A 16,789-nucleotide genomic window follows, 5' to 3' on the forward strand; every position below is an offset into this window, starting at 1 on the left:
CTTTAACAAGATAAATTGTAGTGCAAATGTTATAGTAATATATCTTTTGTTTTCTGATCATCCTTACTGTACCAGTAATTTTGACCTCTTCCATTATGAGGCATTCTGCTATTCCTTTCCTAAGGAATATTTGTTTTATAGCTTAGAGGTACTTTAATAGATCTTTCTATGTTCCAATCAGTTTTTCAGTTTTATGATAGATTCTAACAACACAGTTTATTTCTCAGCCTGCATAAAACCTATAGTAAGCTGAAGAATGGATCAAACCAAGCAATCAGAATTTTGAGATGGATTTGCTTTTCACACTATTTGAAATTTCATCTGATGAGCACATTAATTATAAGAAAATCTATAGATGACATAAATCATTGTACTGATGCCAGTAATCTTCACCTAGGAGGTTGTGGTTTTTTTTGGCAATATTCAGGTACTGCAGTAACTTATCATAATAGTATATGAGCGCCTTCCTGTGGTTTCTTAAATGACCTGACTGACATCTGCCATGTGTCATAACTTAGAGGCTCATACCTTTTAGATTCCAGTAAAGTGAGACTCAGTTGACATTGCCTCTCATAGGACTTCTGCTGTAACTTTGTTGGATATAATCAGATCTATTGTTCATAGACAAGGTAATGAATGTAGCTTAAAAATATGTTATTATTGAAACCATATAGGTCTTTTAACTCCCCCACCTTTTCTGTGCTTTGTTTCCTCTGTACAGTACATGCTGTCTTCTGTAAGAAGAGGAAAAAAGTGAGAGAATACATCATTTTAGTGTGTTCTTATTTCTAGCTTGTGTAATTGATCGCTGACACAATGTTCATTTAGAAATCTTTATGAAAACTGTGTTCAAGCATTGAAGTCATAATGGCTGCCCTAGTTTGTATGAACACACACACACTCGCAACCCCAAGAGGTTTCAGCCACTGAAGCCTAGCGAGCTTACATGTTTAAAGTCTACTTAATACAAACATGTAAAAAGTGGATAATAGCAACCCAGTCTAATGAAGAAAAATGATTCAATTTCATGCTGGTTTGTTGTAATAACTTCTTTAACATTTTAACTCATTACTTTCGACTTGATGTTGATCATAGCGGATCTCATTTGATGCACTGTTCTCTCTTCTGTGCTGATGTGATTTGTGCACATTGTGAATTGTAAGTAAGGCTGACAGGGCTCCTTTTTGACTACACCTGAGCTATAGATATATTTACAGAGAGAGTTGTTGTTATAGAGGACAGTGTCATGAGGCTGACAATATTGGCATGATTTCATATGAGGTGAAAAGGTATGGAATCAGTCAGTTAGGATTAGAATCAGTACTTCTATGGGCTTCTGTGAAAGGATTAGGGAACAAGTAGAAGTCAGAAATGACTGTGTCAAGAAATAAATTGATGATAATATGAATTGGAAAGGAAAAATGACAGAAGAAAGGACAAATTTATTCTAGAGGAGAGTGTAATGACAGGGCAAAAGAGTGAATGTTTTGGAATGTGATGTTTTCATTTTTCACTTTAAATACAGACCTTTTTGATTTCAGCACAGAAATGTGAATGGGGGAAAAAAAAAGTCAAACTCAGCAGATATATAAAATGCTGCCAGGGAGCTACAGAGAAAAATTATACGTTAACAGCCAGATTATTTTAAAAGCATCATGAAGTAAAAATGGATCAGAAGGTCAGCTTGAAGAAGAAGAAAAAAGTTGTAAAATCTTGAAGGAAGTTCTACTTTTTAAAACCAAGTTTTTAATCTGGACAATATAATTAGATCTTTAATAGTTTTCTTTCTTTGTTTAATGTAGGGTTTTGTCTAGAGTAATTTGTGTAATATGGATTCATATGAATAATTATGGGTATAGAAGCTGAGGGAGTCAAGTAGGAAGGCAAAAGTTATATACAATCAAATATGTTCTAGTGACTGGGGAAATATCCATGCATTTCTGAGAACTGGTTTACCACTGGGCATTTGATCTGTTATCAGTTGATGACCTTCCATTGAATATGAGTATTGTCTAGTTTAAAAATTGGAGAAGGGAAATTGAATTATTCTCGGATGGTTACTCTGTTATGTTCTTTGATTAATGAGTGAATGCGTAAACCTCAATACATGATGGACAGTGCATTGGAAAATTGCATACTACAGGGAATGCACAGATTTCCCTGCAATTGCATAGCACCAGGCTTTTGTTGTTGCCTTCACAAAAGTTGAGAGCCAGTTTGATACAATGGTTAAGGCATCCGTTCTGGTCCTGAGTTCTAATCTTGCCTCAAGCACAAAACCAGCAGGGTGACTTTGGATCAATCACTCTCTCTCAGCCCTAGAAAGGAGGCAATGGCAAGCTATTTCTGAAAAACCTTGCCAAGAAAACTTGTCCAGGCAGTTGCCAGGAATCAAAAACAAACACGAAGGCCTGATGCATACACAGAAAAACAGTTGGGAGTTACATTGTGTGGATCATTAATTGGTAAATTTGATTTCCCCACTCTGCGTGCAGAGTAGGATTCTTTGCAGTTCTGGAATTCAGAAGCAATTCTTCCATGGCCAAAATGACCTCTCCTTAGTAGTTGATAGAAGATCACCATGGATTCCGTAAATTTAATAATATCATTTGGCAAATGCTCATTCTTTAAAAGAATTTTGCTTTCTTTTTTCTTGCAGTCAGTACATTTTGGAATACTAAAATACTGAAATGCTAGTTAGACAGTGGCAGCAATAGCACCCAATACATTGCAGCAGATAATTTGAGGATTTTTCCTACTTGCATCTAATTACAGCACAAATATATTTTTTCTGCCTTGTCCTCATGGACATTACCTTTTTCTTCTTTCCAGGTATGAATGGGATAGGTTTAAGTCAGGGGTGTCCAAACTTGGTCCCTTTAAGACTTGTGGACTTCAACTCCCAGAGTTCCTCAGCCAGCTTTGCTTTGAAGTCCACAAGTCTTAAAGGGACCAAGTTTGGACACCTCTGGTTTAAGTCATCCTTAACTATACAGGTGCTAAGGTAGTGCTTTCCCTGTTATTCAAACAATCTTCCAGAGCAGTCTGAAGTAGTGCAAAGATTGTTGTTTGCTGTCCATTGAAGGAATAGAATGATTGGAAACAAATGCAGTAAAGATCAGCAGCAGGAACACCAAATTCCATTGCACTATTGTTTTTTGCTGACTTAAGAATAAGTCTGTAGAGATTCTCAGTCATCCAGGTCATGGTTGTCCCAAAGGAGGCAACTGGATTTTCTTGTTTTTTCTTTTGAAGACATTTCGCTTATCATGCAAGAAGCTTCTTCAGCTTTGACAGGATAGTGAGGAAATGGAAGGATTTATATTCCTTGCAATCAGCTGGTCATTTGCATCCTTCTTGAGGGTCCTTAAAGCACTAGGAGGTGTATCTTTGTCCTCAGGGTCACCTGAGTGGTGCTCTTGGTTCCTGTACTCTACAATTTTTCCTCTGGAAATCCATTCCTACTCCCACACCATTCAAAGGGTGTTCATCCCAAATTGTATAGCTAAAAGTCTGTAGAGATTCTCAGTCATCCATGACCTGCCAACCATGACCTGGTTTTCACTTTCTTGTTTTTTTTCCAACTTCCCTATCAAAGTCACTCAGTCAGGTTCTAAGGGAGGACTAGAATTTGGTCTTCTTTCTTCTAATCCAATATGTTAACCCACTTTACCACACTGACTCTTTCATATATGCACATGTGCTAAGAATAAGCAACCAATTTCAATGCAATTGTTAAATGGATGAAATTAGAGACCATTAGTAATAAAAACTTACAATGCATTTTTAAATTTAAGTTGCCATAGGAACTGTGTTGCTTGCCCTGCAGCAACAATAGCAAGGTTATTCTACTGCTGTATGGCTTCCTACCCCAATGTTATCTTAAACCATCTTTTGTAATCCCTCATTCAGCATAAGCCAATTACAGGAGCTGCAATTCGACTCATCTGGGAAGCACTTGGTTAAGGCTGCTATTGTATTGGTTGCTAAAATTACAGTTCATCTAAACAAACCTCAAAATATGAGTTAAGTTCTGTTTTTTACAGAACTCTCTCCTTGCCCTTGTTGTAGCGAGAAAGACATCTAAGGAAAGCCAAGCTATCCCCTTCCCCCTTCCTTCTCCATCTTCCCAAAATACCAGTTGGCTCTCTTGAAACAGGATGTAGAAAATCTTTTTCATCAATATTGTGCAATACTGCTAGTCTATTTTCACATGCTCATATGTTTGAAATATTGGCCCCTTACACATGTCTTGAACTTTGTGACTTCTTCATGATATCTGTCACTACTCTATTGATTTCTCCCTGTTTCTTCTCCTTTAATGCTGTCAGCAGCGTTTTCTATGACAGGAATGGTTTTGCTGTTAGGAATTTCATTACTTTTCCAGCATGGAGAAAGTGTATACAATTTTATGTGAAAATAAGGCTTTGAAAGAGTTTGAGAGGTTTTTTTTTTTAAAATAATAATTTAATACACTGTGTATGATCTACCTCGGGTGTGTATTATCTGTTCCCGAAAAACAGTTTGTAGTTCAAAGAGGTACAACCTAGGTAAGGCTGCAATTTGACAAGGAGATGTTATGTTTGAATTTTATCTCGCAGTAAAATCTCATCGTATCTGGAAAAAGGAATGTAAGGGTTCTACTAAAACTTTCTCAGATACTATTTTCATAAATAGAAACATCTTAACTCTTCTTTCAGGGCTCCTAAGTTCTGTCCCATTGTGTTTCATCAATTAGTTGTTTTATAGCTAGTTTCTTTGCTGGATGCCTATTGGAACTTTTTAGTAAAATGCTCAGAAATATTTATTTATTATTTATTTATTTATTTATTTATTTTATTAGTTTGTCAAATATGTACAAGATAGGTATAAATATGAACATGGACATGAATGAAGGAAATGAATACAAATAAATGAGGACAGTAGGACAGGGACAGTAGGCACACTGGTGCACTTATGTACGCCCCCTTTACGGACCCCTTAGGAATGCGGTGAGGTCCACGGTAGACAGTTTAAGGTTGAAGCTGTGAGGGTTTGAGGATGTAACAACAGAGTTGAGTAGAGCATTCCAGGCGTTGACCACTTTGTTGCTGAAGTTGTATTTTCTGCAATCGAGTTTGGAGCGGTTTACCTTGAGTTTGTATTAATTGTTTTTGCCCATGTATTATTGAGGTTGAAGCTGAAAAAGTCATTGATGGTAAGACATTGTAGCAGACAATTTTGTGTACTATGCTTAGATCAGACCACAGGTGGCGCAGTTCAAGATTGTCCAAGCCCAAAATTTCAAGCCTGATGGCATAAGGGATTCTATTGTGAGCAGAGGAGTGGAGAACTCTTCTCGTGAAATATATCTGGACCCAGTCAATCGTATTAATGTCATATATATTGTGTGGATTCCAGGCAGATGAGCTGTATTTGAGAATTGGTTTTGAGAATTTTAGCGTTGGATTTTCTTTTCTTACATGCCTTTTAGCAAAATAGTCATTTTGACACATGCAAAATACCCATAGTGGAAGAGTGGATCATGAAGAAGATAGAATTTGCAGAAATGGCTAAATTGGCTTGTTTGAATAGGGAAAGAGCAATAAGTACTTTTATAAAAAAACCTGGGAACTCTTTTTGGACTTTTTTTATTTTTGCTGAAAATTGATTTACTGAATTTACTGATTGAAAGGGCTGTATACAGAAGAAGGAAATCATGTAATTTGGGAGGGCAAAAACAATATTAATTATGTAGATTGTGATATCTAAAGAAACAATGCATTTTACTTCATCCCAATAAGAGATGAGAGTTTGCAAATATCACAGCACACTCAGATAATTTACAGTTGATTTTAGGAATTTGATACACCACAACATTTTCAAATGGTCATTTTAGCATCTGATGGAACTGAGGAAGAGAACAGATGAGAAGCGAAGCATTTTCAAAGGGAAAAAATGAGAAAGTTCAGTTGCCTTTTAAAAAGCACCTTTAGGGACATCTTATCTGACCATTACCAATATTTCCCAATTCTTCTATTCCAATATCTTAGACCTGGTACTCTGTGCACGTATATGTTAACCAGTATTTTTTGTAGCCCATACCTTTCTGGACTTTACATTCAATTTTTCAGTCTTGAAAGTCTACAGTTTTATCAGTAGACCAAGTAACAAAATTTAATGCCTTAACATCAGGCATTGCAATCTTTCCATCACCATAGAATCTATAAGGCCGTATGGCAGCAACTAGAATTGGAGAACATGCTGTAGTATTTTATCCATGGGTCTTTCCAAGCTACTTTACTGGACTCCTCCAATTTGCTATTCTTGGTCATGACCAAGCCACGTCAGTCAAGTCAATTCTTTCCCAAATTCCTTCAAGTTTACTTATCATAATATGCCTCTTCCCAGTGGGTGAGCACACTTCCATGGAATGACTACAAGAGGGGCAGAGTCTCCAATGGAGCAAATGGAACATTAATATTAAGGAATTCCTTGGGGTTTGGAAGACTTTGTAGATCTCCATTTCTCCTCCCCTTTCATAAGACATTCTTACAGGAAACGTAGTTAATTTATCCATCAGCTATAATCTCATAGTTAGCCTCTGGTTGCCCAAAAAACAAGGTGAACTTGTAATCTATCTATATATTCAAAGGAACCTATATATACCTTAAAGTATATCTTTCCTTACATATTGCCATATTTTGTTTATAAAGTCAAATAAAGTAACAACTTTACTTAGAAAGCATCATTTTAAGGTATGGAATCAAGTATATTTTTGCTTAGACCAGTGGTTTTCAACCTGTGGTCTGTGGATGCCCAGGAGTCCATGATCTTGTCATGGGGTTCCACAAAGGCTTGAAGAAATTTTATGATTTAAATCTTGAGTTAAGTCTTGGGAGTCTATGGCCATGGTCCATAGCCACAAAAGTTATTTAAAAGGGGTCTGTGATGAAGAAAAGGTTGAGAACCACTGGTTTAGACAATAGCAAAGGGAAATTATTTAAAATACTGGTCTAAATTTGTCTTTATTTTGTTGGGTAATTAAAGTATCTTTGAAATTGAGATATCCTATCTGGATATGTAAGTAAATAAAAAAATATTTCTAAATGTATATGGTTTGAAGAAGGAGACATTACTGCCTCATAATTTTAGTTGCATGGGTTTAAGACCGACATGGTGGTCCTAGTGGAGTAGACACTTGCCTCCCACTCGGAAGGTTGAGAGTTCAGTCTTAGGTAATAGCAAATGTTTCTCAACTAGGGCACAAAGAAAAAATATCTGCTGTGAACTTCTCATAGGTGTCAGGAAGGGCATCTGACCAATAAATGCTCAGCTCCATCCAGTCACTTTATCCCGAATAGGGTCATAAAAAGAAAAAAAAATAGTTGCATGGGTTCTCTATAGTAATCTGGTATGATGCAATTAAGATGCCCCTCTACTGTGTAAGACTTGTTAAATTTACTATCTCATTTTAAGGGTCTGCATAAGACCCAGTGAAGGTTTCAGATCACCATTTCTGTTTTCAAACAATTTCATTTGCTTGATAGAAATTACACATGTAACATGTTTACACAATACTATCTTTCCTTGTTCTAGGTTCTCCTTACTATTACAGTGCTGCAGCCCGTGGAGCCGCACCCCCAGCAGCTGCTGCTGCTTATGATCGTCACTGACAAAACAAACCAAGAAGCACATTCACCACATCACGTCTGACGACACCACTGGAATCACCTAGAGCGCAACTACTGAAATCGAGCTATAAGGAACGATAAGAGAAATTGTCCAACCAACCCACGCAATGTTTAGAATATTATTCTTTCAGCTAGGTGAACAGCTTATTACTTCAGTGTTTTTGATTAATGGATTTTTTAGAGATCTTAATTGAATTTTCCATTAAAAAAACCAGGGCAAACAAAGAATTAGTTTTGCTCACCTTTCCTGCAGTTTTTGAAATGCAGTAGCCCTGTCTAACATGCGGTCTTCTTGCTTTGGACTGACAAGCTATATCTAGTTCCTTTAGCCATGCTGGGGAATAGGAACATTTCTAATGCTGAACAATTCCCTATGGGGTATCTCTTTAATGTGTGCATTGTAATACAACATGTAGTTCCAGCTTGGACAGCACGAATTGGGTCTTAATTCAGTGAGTGGGCATTAAAGACAAAAGAAAAACAAATGTTCTACTCAAACAGCAAAGCACCAATGTAAATAACTTATTTGTGTTACTATAGAGTGGTTTAGCATAAGTCAAATACATGGAACAAAGGATGATCTTAAAATACATTGGAAAAATGTGTTCTGATAATGGTGCACTGACTTTAAAACTTCAGTAAGCTTTAAAACAACTCTAAACCAGGTTAATATTAACTGGCCATTTCTGGGGCTGATGTTCTTTCTAGAAAAACTGTTTTGACAGTCAGGTAAGCATTTGGTAATGAAACTATGAGCCTATTACCACTGTTTTAACTGTTAAATATTATGTTTATTTCTAATCACAAACAATGAAATGGTTTTTGACTTTTAAGTTCATCTCACTATAAAAGAAGAAATTCCAAATGACCAAAATCTTATATACAGTGGTACCTTGGTACTCGACTGTTTAAAACTCATCAAATTTCATACTCAACTCATTTTGACTCAAAAATGTTGTCCTAGTATATTTGTTGTTTGTTTGGTACCTAATGTGCTGTGATGGAAAAGGGGGACAGCCACGGAGAATGGACAGGAAGTTGGCCATGCCAAGAAGGTCACTGCAAAATGAACAGGGGGATGGCCACATACGTTGGACAGGAAATCAGCAGTGCTGGGAAGTTCTTTTAGGCTGAAACAAAGGGTCATGTGATAAGTCACGTGGTTTGTTCAGGACTTGTCGTTTTTAGTTTTTGTCATGCTTCCTGGAACCAATACCAAAGTACATGGGAAAGAAACGCTTATACACAATGAAGTAAAGGTATTATCTCTCAAGGTAGAATTTGGGGTTTTTTTTTCTCTTCCAAAAGAATAATTTGAGTTTCTCAAATCTTAATAAAGAAGTTTTCATAAAATTTCAAGATGAGAGGCCGACAAAAGTCAGGGTTATATTATGTCACGGGCTATTTATAAGTAAAATTTCAACACTCTCCTAAAGTTCCTCAACTGGAACTGAAATAATTTTACTAAGAATAATTTAAGTGTATTAATAGTGTGGTTTTTCATCCTGGGATACAAAGAAAGGATTAGTATTTCTATGCTTTAACATAAAAATACACAATGAAGTAAAGGTATTATCTCTCAAGGTAGAATTCATTTATAAACTTCATTCTATGTATAGAATGAAGTTTATAAATGTTAGGGGAAAGATTGACTTCAATTATTTATGTTGCCATAAAATTCTCTTCACTCCAAGAACTACTCATTTTACCCATTTTTTAAAAAATTCTTATGACCAGTGATGATCTAGTTCAGGGGTGTCAAACTTGTGGCCCGTGGGCTCGATGCGTCATGCACTGGCCACGCCCACCTCCGGTTTAGCAAAGGGGGGGAAAGTTGTGATACGTCGTGTGACGACAACGTGATGGTGCAAGTTTGACACCCCTGATCTAGTTGAACAAAAGGATATGCTCTTTTCTTATACAAAACCAGTGGAACAGAAGCTGAGTAATGATATCAGAGTTTTCACAGATCTACCCAAATCGATATCCTGCATAGGAAAAATACACTTTAAGTCTTGTTGGTTTTTATGTCAAGAGATAATTCAACGATGAGTACTTTTTATAGTACTTCTCATGAATAGGGGGGGAAAAATCTTGTGCCCTGCTTTAAATTTTTTTGGATAAAATTATATGCATGACAGGGAACCCCAAATCTTTGTTGAAAATCTAAGAATGCTCAGATGAGTGGGACACTTTAAAATGGAGTTCAAATGAAATTATCTTTATACTTTGCCTGTCTGTCTTACATTCTTTTTTTTTTCTAAGCCAAAATGCATTTATATGTCCCCTTCAAATAAGATATTTCCATCACAGGTCATTGGATGGTTCAAAGAACCCCAGGGATCTTTTTTGCGTATTTAATTCAAAGAAATGATTGAATAATCTTATTTCAGGTAATATCAGAGACCATAATTTAAGTTTGGCTTTTCCCCACTTAGTGCCCTCCAAATGGTCTGAGCAACATACTTTTTTGCTTAATATACCCGAAGGGCACCAGATTGGGAGTCTAAGATTTAAATTATAGGAAATAGGAAATTACAGGAATATGGACTTGAGTCAATATATATTGCAAAGATAGCCAGCATATTAATTTAAAACCCTCTCCCAAGGTTCATAGAAGAGTTGCAAAACCAGATAAAAGGGATTTCCAGATGCCAGTTAATCAATAGATAGAGGCTTCAACAAAGATCATTCCTTATTAATGAAATATACCTTCTGTCTGGCCAACAAATGAGTTAATGAGTGTTCATCACATTAAACATGTTCTTAGCTTTTGCTTTTTTTTTTAAATAAAAAAAAATTGCCATCTCATGTAGAATTTTAACACGTGAAAACCTTAGCTGTTGATTTTTTTAGCGTCAAGTTTTACACAGATACTAAATAGAGGACTGGCTTAACCAACTAATTCAAACTGCATAACCAGCAAGGAGTCATTACAAAGTTACCTGTAGAATACCTATGTTATTTGAAGCTGTAAGAAAACAGTTTTCTAATCATTATTTACTGGGGCTTTCTCTGGAAGCCTGTAAATAAATGAGACTTCCACAAAATAAATTCCTGTTTAGTTGCAACTATTCTGAGGTGGCAACATTCTGTTTTGTGCAGGCAGAATAACTCCTATTTCACCCATAAACGATTGATTTCCATTCTAAAATGATTGCTCTCCTTATGCTCAGTTTTGATGTGCAGGTAGTCCTCGGCTTATGACCACAATTGACCCCATCATTTATGTTGCAAAGTGAGACATTTGTTAAGTGAGTTTCACCCCATTTTTATGACCTTTCTTGCCGCACTTGTTAAGTGATTCACTGCCGTTGTTAATTTAGTAACATGGTCATTAAGTGAATGGTGTTTTTTTCAGTGCCATTGTAACTTTGAACGGTCACTAAATGAATTGTTGTAAGTTGAGGACTACCTGTATGGGTATGACCTTGGGAGATAGGAGGTAGAAGCACAGCCTAAAAAACCTCAATTCAAAAGGTAACTCAGCCTACAAAAATGAAAAGGTGTATGGGATGTATCTCAGAAAGGATCTTCCTAGTTTTCCGGACAGTAAAACAGGTGAGAAATTCTTTCAGACTAGCAAGATTCTCTTACTATAGCCTTACAATCAGGGGTGAAATCCAGCAGGTTCTGACAGGTTCTGGAGAACTGGTAGCGGAAATTTTGAGCAGTTTGGAGAACTGGTAGCAAAAATTTTGAGTAGTTTGGAGAACCAGCAAATACCACCTCTGGCTGGCCCCAGAGTGGGGTGGGAATAGAGATTTTGCAGTATCTTTCCCCTGCAATGCCTGCCAAGCCATGCCCACCAAGCCAAACCAAGCCCACCAAGCCACGCCCACAGAACCGGTAGTAAAAAAAAATGGATTTCACCACTGCTTACAATAAATGGTTACAATTCTCATGGTTTGTGCTTCTTGTCTGGACCAGATCAAAGAACTGACAAGATGTTCGTAAAATCTTGTTGATCCTTTCCTAGCAGATCTAAATTTCCCTGCAGAGGAAAAAGTTGTTATTCATTGGAAGATGTAGAACGAATGTCTTACCATAAAGTTGGAGTGACCAAGTATAGCAACTGTTTTTTTACTAAAAGTCTTTAGTCTTTTCAATAAGTAAAATAAAAAACAATATTGTCTAATCCCACTAATCCCTAATTTCTAACCATGGACAAAGAGTAAAAGATTCCTGGATCAAACACTATCCTAATGCTATCTTCTCCTCTTTAATGCCAAACCAATTCAAGCCTCTGCAGAAAACCTCTTTGAAAATCACCCAAGAATAGCTCCCCCACCAATGTTTTAATTTCTGAAATGGAGCCTCAGACAGTTCTCTTCTGTGAGAAGGCTCCTATAATATTTGATAATATTAAATCATTGCATCTCCATTACTACTACATAGTGTGTATGTGACTAGGAAACAGAGGAGCTAAGAAACATTAGTGCATTTTGTACTTAAGCAAGCAATTTTCAACAGCTTGCATAAAGAAATGATGACATCTAACAAAGCCTGGTGAATCAGGAACAGCCACAAGCAGACAGCCCTTGGAAACCCAGGCTCTGCTTCACCTGGCATACTGCATGCATGTGATACAGAAAGGTAGAGAACTCATCTTATAAGTTGCAGTTTTGGTCAATTGACACATCATTGATGTGATTTACTGGGGCAACTTACTGTGGTTCACACACTGAGCTCTACCTTTATATTATTTTCAGGTTTTTTTTTAAATAAGCTTTTACTCCCTTGGTCATCATACACACACTCTTGCATAAATATTCAGTAAAGTGTGTCTCTATGTATGCATATATATATAGTATACAGCAGGGGTGAAATCTAAATTTTTTTGCTACCGGTTCTGTAGGTGTGGCCTAATTGGTGGGCATGGCTTGGTGACCAGGTGGGTGTGGCTTGGTGACAAGATGACTGGTGGGCGTGGCCAAGTTGACATCACTTCTTTGCCCTTTTTGGAGCTACAAAAAGAAGATATACCAATTATTTCATGCAGTCAATACTTAAATAATAAGCGAGGTACATAAAACAGTAAGAGGTACACAAATACTTACAGAAGAGCAATAAAAGTGTTGTCTTCAACAATGCTTCTTGCACCATAGATAATATCGACCTGCAAGGAGATATACCATGATAGACAAATTTAGCCATTTAATTCATAAATAAGAACAGAGGTACACAACAGTAAAAGGTACAAAAATACTTTCAGAAGAACAATAAAAGTGTTGTCTTCAACAACACTTCTTGCACCACGAATAATAATGACCTGCAACGAGATATACCATGATAGACAAATTTAGCCATTTAATTCGTAAATAAGAATAACAGAGGTACACAAAACAGTAAAAAAATAAAAGAGGTACTTAAATACTTACATAAAACTGTTAGTCGTCTTTAGCTACGAGATGTTTCCACATAGCTATTTCAGTGGCACTCTCCTCGCTTCCACTTTTCTTACACCTGATGCACGGATCATTGGCTGAGGCGATGGTGTTCTCTGAACCATTTTTCGCTGCAGAAATAGGGTCCCATTTTGGAAGAGGTAGTCCAGTAACGCTGATGGTCATGAGGCTGGTTAGATTGGAAATGGCTAGGCGACTTCTGCTCTCTGAACATATCAGGTTCATTTTAGAAAAACCCCTTTCCGCTTCTCACTGCAATTGTTCTGACAATATCTTTTGCTTTTTTGATACTGTCAGGAATTGCACACCTCTTCGAATCTTTCAAGACATTCTCCACAAAATCTCTGTAGTCATTGATGTCAATTTGGTAGTTGAAAATGTCACTAAATGTGCGCAGTTGTTCTTCACCTGCTGCCCATGGCACGACTATTTCCTCAACATCCCAGTACTCTGGCACCCAAAAACTGTAGAAACTGTAGTTTATTTGTGGTGTCTTTCAGTTGGTTCCCAGTTTTTAAATGGTCACAGTCCATCAGTCGTTTACGCAAATTTTTGATGATACTTTGTAAAAGTCTTTCTCGATGAAGACCAACAAATTGATTGTTTTCTATGAACTTTATATTCTTGAAGGTTTCTGAGGTAATTAGTCTTTCAACTTTTTTTTCGTATGGGCCCTTTCCCTTTGTTAGCAGTTCAAATGCCTTTATTGAACTTCTCACCAGTTTTTCAGCTTTTATTATGTCCGTATTGCGCGATTGCAGTGCAGTTGAAAGAAGTGAAATTTCTTCCAAAATGTCTATCATCAACGCCAAATCATTTAAGAAATGTTTATTTTCCAGACGGGCAGCCATACCCGAGTATTTAGCATTCACATGAAAATATTGATATAGCACAGGGTAGGCACATCACACAGCTATGGTTGCCCTTAAACTGCAGGCAGCCCATCTTGGCCCAAAAACCTGACCAATCCTTATGATGTTACTCTCAATTTCTTCAGATATTTTGTCAAGTTCTATCTGGTTTTTATTCAATTGCTGGAAAATGGAGCATATCTTAACAATGAAAATTTGAAAATGATTAACTTGCTTTATTTCCTTTATGGCGTCATCTAAAACAAGTTGGAGGTGATGGTTCAAGCAATGCTATATGATGATGTTTGGAAACTCTGGCTATTCTGCTGCTCACTCCAGATTTTCTCCCAAGCATAACACTGGCACCATCAGAGCAGAACGCTATTAGATTTTTTTGTAGGTATTCCCGGGTAAATCCAACCTTATGTAAACTTTTAAAAACTGCAGAACATATTGTCTCTGCATCTTGTTTCTTCAATTCAACCAGCTCGACAAAAATTGTTGGTGGATCCTCTGAGTCCTCAACTTTTAGGAAAATGATCAAAACTGGCTTGCAGGATACTGTTGAGGCTTCATCGATGATCAGACATAGTTTCAGATTCTGTGCAATGATGCTGGAAAACATTTGGGTTTTGATTTCATTTGCGATGCACTCAACTATTTTGACAACTGTTGGTAATGCAGTCCTACTCTCAGATCTAGTCCATTTTCAGTTTGTAATTTATTAGTTCCCGGTGCTTGGATTGGTCTGCATGCTTTTGCCAGGCTGTAAACAGTTTTGAACATTTTAGAAGTGGCGGCAAATTGCATTTCAGAAATCTTGTCCTTTGCTTTTATTATGGCTTCCTGCTCAGCTTGTTTGACGTTGTCTCTACAAATGGTGTGAGATTTCGATACAAAATGTTCTCTCATTTTCTTCCGTAGAGACGCCTGGTGCACTTCCTTGTTTTTCCCAGCTGGCTCAATCTTGAAAAGCTTCCACTCTTTGCTTACATGAATATCACTCTCCATTGTGAAGCCATATTTCGCACAGTATTTACAACCTAGCTTCTTGTTTGAAACTTCCAACCCGTCATATTGGAAGTAGCTCTACTGTTGCATGGTCCAGCAGTCTGAAAGAATGTTTCCGATTTCAGGTGCGGCGGGTGACTCTATACTTGTTTTGCTGTTTTGTCCAGTTTCAGGTGGTGGCACTTGTGGCGCTGGGGATGGTTCTTGTTCCACTTCGGCTGGTTGTTGTTCAAGTTTTGGTTTCTTGGCCAAGAAACCCATCAAAGTCTGTTGCCTTTTCATCCTTCCTGTTAAAGGCAGAAGCTACTGCAAAAAGGAAAAAAAGGAGCTTTGTTAGCTGATGATACACAATGTAAAAACACCACACCACACCACAGACTCACCCACAACTTAAAAGCAGCTGTGCCTGACCCAAAATGGCCCCTGCAACAAGCAGGAGCAGCTCACAGCCCAAAAAAGCCAAAAAAACCCAAGAACTTTTACACTTTACACACAACACTCTCTTTCTCACACACACACATACAAAATGCCACATACAACTTTCTGAGATAGTGTGTGTTTGTGAAACACTACAGAAACACACCAAATCTCAGAAAGCTGAACAAATATTTATTTTATTTTTAGTTAAAAGCAGCTAAATTTAAAACTTCCTAAACTACAAATGAAAAAAAAACCCCTCAATTAACTATTTTTTAAAGCTCCCCCCCCAAAAAATAAAAAAACCCACCCAGTTGAAGGGACAAGACAGGCAAAATCAGTTGCTCACAGATGAGATCAATTGCAGGTAGGCAGAATCAGTTGCTAGCAGATGCAATCGATTACAGGGATTGCAGGAAGCGAAGGAAGGCAGACGTTGCAACCAGCAGCTGGGGATTTCGTCTGAAGAGCGAAGGTAAGCAACTTGGAGGCTGTGGGGGAAAGGTGGGTGGTTAGCCAGGCCAGGCAGGCAAGCAAGGGGACCAGGGGACCGTAGGGGGGTAGCACATGGCCCGCAAATCATCCCCGGTGGCTGTGCAAACTACGTGAGCCCGGGGATTGGGGGGGCGGCATGCTAGAGTGCAACCGGTGATCCTTACCTTTTTCGGTGAGGCGTCCAGGCGAGGCATCCAGGCAAGGCAGCGAGGTCCGAGGCGAGGTCCAAGTGGCCAGGCGTCAGCAAACTTCTGAGTGAAGTAGCTCTATGGGCAACATTCGATCCATGAAGGAGGATTCTTGATTATTTTCAGCCACTGCAACAATTAACGGTGTAAACCCATCCTTATTTTGTGCTTCAATGTCAGCTTTCTTTTCAAGCAGATATTTTGCTAGAGATACAGTAAAATTACAGGTAGCAAAATGGAGGGCACTGTTGTTGTCTATGTCCTTCAAATTAGGATCTGCTCCATGTTCAAGCAGATAAATTACACAGAATTCTTGCTGGCATTCCACCGCCATCATTAATGGAGTTCTCTTTTCTTTATCACAGCTGTCTAGTTGGCATTTGTTGTCCACCAAGAAAATAACAATGTCTGTATATCCATTAGCACAGGCAAAATGCAAAGGTGTTCTGCCAGCTTTATCCTTGCTTTGCAAGTTATAACTTTTTTTTTTATTGAAAAAGTTTTAAAAAACAAAAACATTTCCCCCCCTTTTTTCCCCCCTCCCAGAAAACCCCCTTCCCCCCTCCCTTCCCCCCCTGCCCCGGCTTCCCGGCTCAATCACAAGATATTGTTATAGCAAGTTATAACTTTAAAGTTATAAAGTTATAACTTTGCAAGTTATAACTTGCAAAGCAAGGTCCTTGCTTTGCAAGTTATAGCCGTCGCTGCTGCTACAGATGAGAAAGTACCTATTCTTATGCTAATCG

General features: G+C 37.7%; 1 protein-coding gene and 1 pseudogene across 3 annotated transcripts in view; one reads left to right on the top strand and one right to left on the bottom strand.

Moving 5' to 3' along the window:
• The window catches only part of PAX5 (paired box 5), a 283,526-nt gene extending 271,334 nt beyond the window's left edge, over window positions 1-12,192 (top strand). For all 3 annotated transcript variants that reach the window (XM_058172755.1, XM_058172757.1, XM_058172758.1), the window contains one exon: window positions 7,579-12,192. In XM_058172755.1, the coding sequence (XP_058028738.1) occupies window positions 7,579-7,655 (77 nt within the window). In that variant the 3' untranslated portion in view covers window positions 7,656-12,192. The remainder of the gene's footprint in view (window positions 1-7,578) is intronic.
• On the bottom strand, window positions 12,184-16,076 carry LOC131193020 (E3 SUMO-protein ligase KIAA1586-like; annotated as a pseudogene).
• Between the last annotated feature and the right edge of the window lie 713 nt (window positions 16,077-16,789).

This window comes from Ahaetulla prasina, chromosome 2, assembly GCF_028640845.1.
Source record: "Ahaetulla prasina isolate Xishuangbanna chromosome 2, ASM2864084v1, whole genome shotgun sequence".
In the NCBI taxonomy this organism is placed as follows: Eukaryota; Metazoa; Chordata; class Lepidosauria; order Squamata; family Colubridae; genus Ahaetulla; species Ahaetulla prasina.